Source organism: Myotis daubentonii, chromosome 3 (genome assembly GCF_963259705.1).
Source record: "Myotis daubentonii chromosome 3, mMyoDau2.1, whole genome shotgun sequence".
Taxonomy (NCBI): domain Eukaryota; kingdom Metazoa; phylum Chordata; class Mammalia; order Chiroptera; family Vespertilionidae; genus Myotis; species Myotis daubentonii.
Genome location: NC_081842.1, coordinates 54,692,338 through 54,702,938, shown reverse-complemented (window position 1 = coordinate 54,702,938; position 10,601 = coordinate 54,692,338). Strand labels below are relative to the sequence as shown.

Here is a 10,601-nt window from a genome sequence, read left to right as displayed (position 1 = left end):
GCTCCCAAAAGAAATTTCAGTCGTCGTACTGTTGATATTTGGCTCTGTTGACTGATGAGTTGGCCGACTACTGCGTTAGGCAATAAGCCAACACGCGACCCAGACAGAAAGCCAGCGACGACATTGTTGAATCGCTTCCCCAGCCTTGAACTGCCTACATCTGAGCTGCTTGTTATGTGAGGAAAGTCACTGGGTTTTCTGTTACCTGCGGCTGACGTTGGTCATTTCTTTTAGCCACTGAGCATCTGAATTCCTGTGTGTTTGCAGGATTCCCTGCCCTGCAAGCCTTGGTGAAGGGCAAAGACCGTTTCCTTGTCCCAGTTGGAGCTGGAAATGCCAGACACACATTCAAAGCCTCTTGCAGCCAGCACTCAGGCCTGTGACCCAGGCGCCACCAGTAGCCTCAGAACGGCTACCACAGAGTCTGCTGAGACGCAGCAGCTGCACATGTCAGAGCTGTCACGTGCTGACGGGTAATGGCCATTTTGAATGTTACTTTAATGTCACTCAGCAGAGATTATATTATTCTTAAACATGAATAAAATTTATAATTCCAAGATTCCTGTTTTGAATTGGACTAAATGAACTGGGACATTTTGAGAGAATTCATTTGATTAAAAACAAAGAGCAAGAATCCCTCATCAATACACATTTATTGCTTATATTTTCTTGTCTATAGAAGCATATTTTTTCTTTTCTTTTTTACTGATAACTAATCACTTCTATTTATTCAGAACATAAGATACTTTTTATACCCATAGATGATACTACGTTAAAACCCTATTTAAAAACTCATAGGGTATTTTATTTTTGCAAAGATAGGTTCTAAAATAAAAAAAAAACAGATAAATTAATAACAATACACATAAAAATTAGGTTAAAATCTAGGTCATGGCTCTCATTCCCTGTCCTGGCATCAAAGATGTTACAAAGATACGCACATAGAATGCTACCAAATATCCCAACTTTTGTAGATATAGATGCAGTCAAAAAGCCTTTCTCTGATTTTAGCAAAGAGAAACCATCCAAATTTTATTCTTTGACTACTGAATGATTTAACTTTGGTACATGCATTACTATTTCTCCCACTGTAGCAAATTTTAGTTTTCTCAAGGACTTTCCCCCGACTTCTGGAAATAAAGAATTTCCAGCCTTCAAATTAAAATGTTATTCTGATAAATATATGTATCAGGTTGGTCTATTCACATGTAAGCTTTCCATTTTCAGGCTAAGCAAAGACATGCATTTAATGCTTTATTAACATTATTATACAAAAGACAATCCAACCTAATATCAAGAGAAATTGTGACCTTCTAATCAGTGTTTGATATAGAAAAACATTGATTTTGACTTATCTTTTTAAAATTCAAATGTCATTCTGATCACTCATGGTTCAAGAACATTCAAATAATAAACCAAAAATAAACAAATGTTAAAGATTAGTCTTCAAACAGTATGCCAAGGATGCCCCCCTGGCCCGTGATCTTGCCAACAAAAAACCACGTCCGCACCTCTGGCCTCCAAACCATTCAGCAGAGCTTTCTTAACTGGGAGCTGTTTGAAGCTTCCAGTTTGAGTGCTACTATTTTTTCAAACTTTGAATATCTGTAGGGATCTCAGCAGGGGCTGAAGAAACCAGCTCAGCCTTGGCATAGTGCCAAAATGTGGCCACCTGCGGCTCCGAGCCCTGTGCCAGGGCCCTCTCCGGGAGGTTACAGACACACTGGGCCATGGCTCTAGGATGGGAAGTCTGTGGCCTCGAATGAAACATTTTTTCTTCATGGCATTCAAATTAAGAGGTTAAAATAAATGTAGTAAAAATGGTATCTTATAATATACTTAATCCTATCTAATAATAGAGGAACATGGTAATTAACCGTAACTTCGCTACCCTTCCCATTGGCTAATCAAGGCAATATGCAAATTAACTGCCAACCAAGATGGCGGCCGGCAGCCAGGCAGCTGAAGCGAACAGGCCGCTTGCTTGCTCCAGTGAAGGAGGAAGCCAAGGTTCCCCACCTGCCGCTGCTGGGCTCTGAGCTTGCACTCTAAGAAACAATGTTGCAATTATAGAAGCTAAACAATCCCCAGAAACCTGCTTTCATCCAGCCAGCCGATGCAACAGTGTTTCAATTATAGAAGCCAAACAAACCAGATACCTGCTTTCAGCAGCCGAGGTCTCAGAGCTGGAGCCGAGCCTCAGAGCTAAAGCCGGCTCTCAGTTCCAGTGACAGCCATAGAAGGTAAATAAATCCCAGAATTAAAAAAGAAAAAGAAAAAAAGGAGAGGTTGGGAGCTTCAGTCACCCGCCAGCCTGAAAACGGCCCTCAGCCCCTTACCCAGACTGGCCAGGCACCCCAGTGGGGACCCCCACCCTGAAGCGTGTGTGACCAGCTGCAAACAGCCCTAAGCCCCTCACCCAGGCTGGCCAGGCACCCAAGAGGGACCCCCACCCTGATCCAGGACACCCTTCAGGGCAAACCAGCCGGCCCCCACCCGTGCACCAGGCCCCTATCCTATATAGTAAAAGGGTAATATGCCTCCCAGCACTGGGATCAGCGGAGCTGCGAGGCCTCCTGGCCCCTGGAGCAGCGTGACAGGGGGCAGTGCCCAAACCCCCTGATCGCCCTGCGGCTCTGTGTGTGACGGGGTGGGGCCACAACCTCCCTATCCACCCCGCTCTATTTGTGACAGGGGAAGGCGCCCCAACCCCCTGATCGGCCCTGCTCTGTGTGTGACAGGGTGCTGCGCCCCAACCCCCCCCCATGGGCCCTGCTCTGTGTGTGACAGGAGGCGGCACCCCAAACCCCTGATCCGCCCTGCTCTGTGTGTGACGGGGGCAGTGCCCCAACTCCCCTTATCAGCCCTACTCTGTGCATGATAAGGGGGAGCTCCCCAACCCCCTGATCGACCCTGCTCTGTGCATGACAGGGGGAGCTCCTCAACCCCCTGATTGGCCCTGCTCTGTGTGTGACAGGGGGCAGCGCCCCAACCCCCTGATCGGCCCTGCACTGTGCGTGACAGGGTGGTGCCGCAACCACCCCATCGACCCTGCCTTGAGTCTGACAGGGGGCGGCGCCCCAACCCCCCAATCGGCCCTACCCTGAGCATGACTTGGGGTGGCATCGCAACCTCCCAATCCGCCCTGCTCTGTGCATGACAGGGGGTGGCGCCCCAACTCCCCAATCAGCCCTGCTCTGAGCCCGACCAGGGGCCGCACCTAGGGATTGGGCCTGCCCTCTGCCACCCAGGAGCAGGCCTAAGCCAGCAGGTCGTTATCTCCCGAGGGGTCCCAGACTGTGAGAGGGCACAAGTGGGGCTGAAGAACCGCCCCCCCCCCCCCGCCAGTGCACAAATTTTTGTGCACCGGGCCTCTAGTAAGATTATATGACTTCAAATACTAAAGTTTAAAATTTTAGATATTTTCACATCGGCCTGCAGACTGAAGGGTCCCCAGTTTGATGCATTCAAGGGCACGTGCCTGAGTTATAGGCTTGATCCCCTGTAGGGGGCATGCAGGAGGCAGCCTATCAATGATTCTCTCTCATCATTGATGTTTCTCTCTCTCCTTCTCCCTTCCTCTCTGAAATAAAAATAAATAAATAAATAAATAAATAAATAAATAAATAAATAAATAAATAAAAATACATGCATATCAAAATATATTAAAATTAATTTTAAAGATATATGAATAATAGAAAAGAATTGATAGCTTGGAAGTGATCTTTGAATAACACGAAAAGTAATTATTTTCTTTTCTGCCTATTGGACCCAATAGTAGAGAGTTATTGTCTCAGCTAGTCTAAATGAGTAATGTTAATGGGGTCTACTCACTTACATGCTTTTTTGTTGTTTTTGGAAATTTTATGACATATACAATGATAAGCAAAATTAGATTGATAGGAAAGTCTTCACTTCTAAAGGAAAATTTGAAAATGCTGGATGTTAGGTTACCTTCTGCTGTGCCATGTTGGTTTGATTGACAATACAGCCAACACTATCACCATGTCTCATCCTTAGGTGCTTGTATTCTTATACAGCAACACCTCTTTTGGATGTTGCCTTTTTTTCCTGATATGGGCCAGAAATTCAGAAGAATAAAATTGACCGCGTGTCTTTTTGACTGTTAGGTAACACCAAAGGCTTGCTCTCCCTCCTCATAACCCATGACATGGCACTGTCAAACACTGAAGGATGTTCAAAACATAGATATAATTAACATGCTCCAAATGTTCTTCATGGGCTACTGATATTATAAGAGCTGCCAGGGCCAGGGATCAAACCTGCAACCAAGGTACATGGCCTTGACTGGGAATTGAACCCATGACCCTTCACTCTAATCACTGAGCCAAACCGGCCAGGGCCAACACAATTTTCTTGCAGAAAAGGCATTTGGCAAAATCTAACAACCAGTGTGCTGCAAGAATTTTTAAAACATGCACTACCTAACTAGTCAGGAGCACTGGTCTTTTTTCCCTTAGATTGTCAAATTAAAAACATGGCAACAGCCAACACAACAATAGCTGTCCAGTGTGAGTGAATCAAAATTATACCTATTTTTGTCAGATCACCAAAAAAATATATTTTTGGGTGTGCTGCAGAAATTTATAATTAGTTTATGTGTGCCATGAGATTAAAAAAGGTGCCCTATCATGTGACCATATAATTTTGTGGGGAAAATTAAGCAAAAAGAAAAAGAAAAGAAAGAAAAAGGATTTGTTTTTCTTGGTTCTAAAAATCAATGTTGAGACCTCCCAGTGCTTAACCACAGGCTGTGTTCTTACACTGCCTGCACAGAAAGAGGAGGCAGAGTAAACTCACCCCATATACACCTCAGCCCAGGCCCTTGGCCTGGTCAGTATTGTGAATGGCCAGACTGTTTGCAAGTGTGGGGGGGGGGGGGGCGGGGGCGGGGAAGGGTTTCGTGTTTGACCAAAGTCTAGAATTAGCAAGAGAAGAATCTGACTGGCTGGTTCAGCTCATCTTCTCTTGCCACGCCTTAGCTATGGATGGACTGGCCTTGAGTCAGGGCATCGCCCTGGACTAATCCATGGGTCACACTGTATAGAAGATAGCCACCTAGGGACTTCGGGTGGGGCAGAAGCAACACATCAGAGCTAAAGCCTTCCCTCTCACCAACACCCTCCCATTCCTCCCTCCCTGTCATCCATCCTGAGAATTACCCTCCTCCCCTGGACCTCCCAGCTGCCAGGCTCTAGAAGACTGGATGTCAGTTCAGCCTACTTCCCTTCCCAATGCCCTCCAGCTCTTCAACACCCCTCTCCTACCCCCACCCCCAGTTCTGTCCTGAAGAAGTTTGGAGAACAATCTGGTCTAGGGAAATCTAAAGTTCAGGGCTTTGTGCAATTAAGCTCAAGGCCTCTCACTGAACTAGGGGTGAATGACCCAGGGAGCGCTCCGGTGGAAATGGTTTGAGGAAGCTGAGTCAACTAGGGTCTTGGGCAGGGCGGGCCCGGGCAATTGAGCCTCTGAGGTCAATGCCCCAGTCTTCCGGTTGTACCCAAACCTCCGCCGTAGGAGGGAATCGAGCCCTTGAGATTCCTGAGTCACTGCATTGTCCTGCCAGAGAACTGTATTTGAAGAGGAAAGTAAAAGAGGGAGAGAACTCGGCTTGACACAAAATACGGGAAGCTATTTTGAGGTGTTTTGAGACAGGAGTAGGGAGTCCTGGTACTACATCAGTAACTGCTTCCTCGGATTGTATCTATTCATCGGCCCAGGTCAGGGCGCCTCCCCTGCCCTCTCATGGTCCTCTCTTACTATCAGAGGTCTTCACTTGAGCCTCAACAGAGCCCTGAGCCAGGTCCTTTCTGCCTTTCTTCATTCCGCCAGGGCTTTCTACTCAACCTGGTGTCACAGCCCTCTGACCCTCAGTTTCCTTATTTGTAAAATGGAAATACAGCTGTCACCTACCTTCAGAGGGAGGTTGTAAGGCTTCCCTGAGATAAGGAACATACTGCATTTCCTACGGCACTGGGTGCACCTGAAGTGTTCAGCGGACCTTAGGTGCTGCTGTTGCTCTGATTTGATATTATCAGTCATGCCACCGCTTCTAGGGAGCACCTGGCGTGTGTCCGGCCCTGTTCCAGGAACCTCGGGGCGCTGTGCTTGGCCTCAGATAGGTGTAAATCTATTCGGAGAGAAAAGAAAAATCACCAATCAATAAAATAGTTCATAAACAATTTGTCAGTTTTAAAAAATTCAGTCCATATGCTTGCAAATCTCACAATTCTGCCTCTTTGATACCAGGTAATACTTTGCTGCATCCTCTGCTGCTATTTGACTGGACAAACCCATGGTCAAGATGTGGTAGGCTGGGCGTGGGAAACTCACAGGGGCCTTGTCTGGCTTTTCCACCTAGTCCTTCCTTCCACATGCCAAGCCACCAAAACCAACACAGTCAAGGCCTCAGCCCTGATTCTCCCACCCCAGGGCCCCAGAGCCTGCGTCCAGCCAGGTTCTTGGGGAGTAGGAGTTGTTGTCCAGTGGGCATGAGACCTTTGTCCCTACCACCACCCAAGAAGGCTCTTTGGGGGACATGGGGAATGTAAGACAGGAATGGGCCAGGGGCAAAGGATGGCTAAAGGTGTTTATGGGAAGGAGGCAGGAGAGACCACACCTAGGGGACAGGGAGGAGTCAGGAACCTGGGAACTCAGCCAGCTGAGAGGATCAAACTTCAAATTCCTCTGATGAACTCTGAGACAGAAACTGTGAGCAAAGAGGCCTGAGGAGGGAGAGAGCCAGAGGGAAGATCCAGCCACTCTTCCTACCAGTCCTTTGGGAAAGGCTGGCAGTCAGCTGGACCGGGAGCCATCTACCTCAGGGCCCTGACCTGCCGGCCCTTCCTTGCCTTTCAGCACCTGCCAAGAACCGAGAACCGAGCCGGAGCGGGAGAGGAGATAATGGAGCCAGACCGGACTCAGATAAAGCTTGACCCCAGGTGAGTGAGGGCAGCCGGCCCTGAGCCAGGAGCCGGTTGCCAAGCAGCAGGAGGCCTCTATCTCCCTGGCCTGTCCCTCCCTCCCTCCCAGGACCCTTTGGTTCCCAGCAAACAGAATGAGACAGGACTGATAATGGTCTGGCTGTCCCTGAGGACACTGTGGGGTTGGGCCAGTGCATGTCCCTTCCAAGTCTTGGCTTTCTCTCCCCATTCGAGGAGAGGAATTTCCCAGAGTTGGGAGCTGGGGGAGAGCCTCCACCTGCTGGGGAACCCGACCCTAATGCTAAGGGTCCACTCTTTCTCTGGGATCCTGCTCTTTCTCCCTAGCCAGCCCCTGGGCTGCTGCCCCAAGGGAAGGGGAGGGAATGGACTGTGGGCTCTTCGGGCACTACAGCCAGGCTGTCCATGACCTAACTGAACAGCAGGCTGCCTTGCACACTAGACCGGGCCCATTCCCCATTCCCTCCCAGAATCAGGTCCTTGGGGGGAAATGGACAAGCTCCCTGCACGCACAAATGTTTGAGGGAGCGTCAAGTAACTGGTGTCCCTTCTGGTCCCCTCTCCCCTCCACAAGTCCCCATATCTGAACGCAGGCTGGTGTCTCTCCAGGTACACGGCAGATCTTCTGAAAATCCTGGAGACCAATTACAGCATCCCCTCTGCCTGCTTCTCTCACCCTCCCACTGCAGCCCAACTTCTGAAAGGTGAGTCAGGAGGCAATAAAGGAGGAAGTGAGCATCGGTGGTAAGTCAGGACAGCTGAGAGGAACAGAGGAGAGGTGGCCCTGCACTGCCAGCCTGAGGGCCGGAGAGGATGGCTGGCCCAGTGTCTGTCTGTCATGGTTAACACCTTGGAGAAGAACAGCCCCTCGGGGAGCCAATAGGCCAAAAGCAGGGCATGGCAACCTAGCCCCGGAGACAAACCTGCACGTTGGGCCTCCCACTTATCCTAGCCTCAATGCTCATTCAAACTGGGGCAGGGGCCTAGAGCATTTCTCAGACCCCGGACCATCCAGGGACTCAGGCTGGTGCCCAGTGACCCAAGCCCTGCAGAGTCCCCTGAGGCATACACAACAGCCTTCTTGGGGAAGGGCCTATATCATTTGAGAGGTGTGGTTATTCTGAATAATGTTCTTAAAACTTAGGTGAGCCAGGCTGGTGTGGCTCAGTGGTTGAGTGTTGACCCATGAACCAGGAATTTATGGTTTGATTCCCAGTCAAGGCACTTGCCTGGGTTTGGGGCTCGATGCCCAGGAGGGGGCATGCAGGAGGCAGATGATCAATGATTCTCATCATTGATGTTCCTCTCTCTCTAAAATCAATGAAAACATGTTTTTAAAACACACTTAGATGAACCTGTAAGAGTATTCTGACAGTGCCGGCCAACTAGATTCCTATTACTGAATCGCTTTTGAAAGTGAAAGGCTGAGGATGGAACTCAGTTTATTCCCTGGACGCACAGAACATGGCCATCAAATGACCCCTAGCATCTTCCTGGCAAATGTGGCTCCCCCATATTTTATTGTGTTTTCCTACTGCGTGATTAACTACCTTTTATTTTATTAATTTTTGTGAGTTTGTCTGAGCCAAGCTGACAACCTATGCTGGGGAGCTAGATCTCAAATGCTTTCCTTAACGACCTCTTAGACACTGAGGAATGGGAGCTGTGTCTCTATGGTACCTAAATGCCTTTCCCAGCCTCCTTCCTGATTTGTCACTTCAAGGAGTAGACTCCTTCTGAACAACAGGATGTGGTCAGTGTGCGCCAGGAGGCCACACGGGCATGTACTTGGGCAGCTTGCTGCGTGTGCTCCGAACCACAGTGAATGCCAACTGCCAGAGAGTATCCCGAGAAAACCCTTCTGCTCTGTGGTTCGTGCCACCGGCAGCTGCCACATTCAGCTCCAGGGACCTGTTGCTCACGGTGCAGCTGGCACACAAGTCTTCCCTTCCACCAGCATTGTCAGCCAGTGTCCATTTTGCCCCCAGGGGATTTTTGGCAACGTCTGGTGGCAGTTTCAAGTCACAACTAGAGGGTGCTACTTGGCATCTAGAGACCAGGAACCCTGGCCTGGAAACAAAGGAAAACCTCCCACAGCAAGGAATTATCTTGGCGGAAGGGTCAGTAGTGCTGAGGGGCAGAAACCCTCCCTTACATAGTGAACGTGAACCTCACACCGCTGGGCTACAAAGTGTGCAAACAGAAACACCAAGGATGTTCAAAGCAGGGAGACCCCTCTGGGCCTGGTAGTCTGACGAGCTGCCTGTTCCCGGGCGAACTGTGGGCCTGGCAGCCGTTGGAGAGTGGGGAGCAGCGGTGGGCACTGCGGGGGTGGGGAGGAGACAGAAGGAGCAGGCAGGTTCCCAGACACTGAGGAGCTGGACCTGGCCAGACTCCAGGTTGCAGGTGGGGAAGTCGGGGACAGTTGAGAGGCTGGGCAGGTAAGGTGGGGCCCAGTGAGCGCAGGGCAGAAGAGTTGTACTTTATCCTGCAGACGGAAGGAGCCTGGCGAGGGCTCTGAGATTGGGAGGGGCTGGATATGGACCATTAATCAGTAATCAGAATGGACTTCAAGGAAGAAGAACCTTGAGAAGCAGGGGTATAAATTGGGAGTGATCGCCCCAGCCCAGCACGAGGGACAAGAGCCTGAGTCAGAGCAATGTCAGGGAAAGAAAGGGAAGGTTGGGAAACACAGGAAATCCAACGCCAGAGGAGGCCAACCGGTAAATAAACATCTAGACAAAGTAAGTGAAGGGAAAAAAGGCCCTAATGATGACTCTGAGGATCTGGGCAATGGCGATGGCGAAGGCGATGACACTGACAGGAATAGGGGAGTCGAGAAGAGGCTATTGGAGGGTGTGGAGAAACCCCTTCCTTCTTCACCTGCAAACTGTGTTGTTCCTTAAAATAAATGCTATTTAAGTAAGAGCTCTTCTGGAAGAACTACGGAACCTTTTAATAATGCCTGTGATATGATTGCAATTATAATCCTTACAGCATTTTTGTAAAAATGGACTGGTCCAAACGTTTCTATGGAATTTTAAAGACCCATGAAAAGCCAAGACAATTTTGAAAATGTATAAGGACGGTACCTGCCCTGCCAGAAATTAAGGCTTACTGGCCTAATAAGACTAGAAATTAAAGCAATGAGGCAAAAACTACAAGGGGTCTGACAAGTAGAAAAATGGAACAGAATACAGGGCCCAGCAATAAACCCATGCGCACTGGGGACTTGCTCCATGAGAGATCGCTGTACACATCCGTGGGGCGGGATGGACTCATCCAGAAGTGATGCTGGAAATTGCCTGCCCCCATGGCAAATAAATAAACATGAAAATAGCTCCAATGCAGCTTTAATCTGGGTAAATGCAAACATTTTTACAAAAGAAAAAATAAAAAGATGTCTTTATGAGAGTAGAGAATAATTTCTTTTAAAAAAAATGTTTTGATTGATTTCAGAGAGGAAGTTAGAGGGAGAGAGAGATAGAAACATCAATGATGAGAGATTAATCGGCTGCCTCCTGCACTCCCAAACTGGGGATCGAGCCTGCAACCCAGGCATGTGTCCCTGACCAGGAATCAAACTGTGACCTCCTGGTTCATAGGTCGACGCTCAACCACTGAGCCACACCAGCTGGG

At 48.9% G+C, this 10,601-nt stretch overlaps 1 protein-coding gene and 1 non-coding gene across 3 annotated transcripts in view; both read left to right on the top strand.

Moving 5' to 3' along the window:
- The first annotated feature begins 4,748 nt into the window (after nucleotides 1-4,748).
- Nucleotides 4,749-4,881, top strand: LOC132232213 (small nucleolar RNA SNORA51). Its single transcript, XR_009452351.1, has one exon. It is a non-coding gene; the product is annotated as a small nucleolar RNA SNORA51 (small nucleolar RNA).
- Nucleotides 4,882-6,699: 1,818 nt separating this feature from the next.
- The window catches only part of SLC51A (solute carrier family 51 member A), a 21,196-nt gene continuing 17,294 nt past the window's right edge, over nucleotides 6,700-10,601 (top strand). The window contains exons 1-2 of one of the 2 annotated variants that reach the window (XR_009451843.1): nucleotides 6,700-6,962; nucleotides 7,572-7,666. Coding sequence is in view for 1 of the 2 variants with exons in the window: in XM_059687505.1 (XP_059543488.1) it covers nucleotides 6,925-6,962; nucleotides 7,572-7,666 (133 nt within the window). In the remaining variant the exon portion in view is untranslated. The remainder of the gene's footprint in view (nucleotides 6,963-7,571; nucleotides 7,667-10,601) is intronic. The other variant, XM_059687505.1, reaches the window with a different exon arrangement.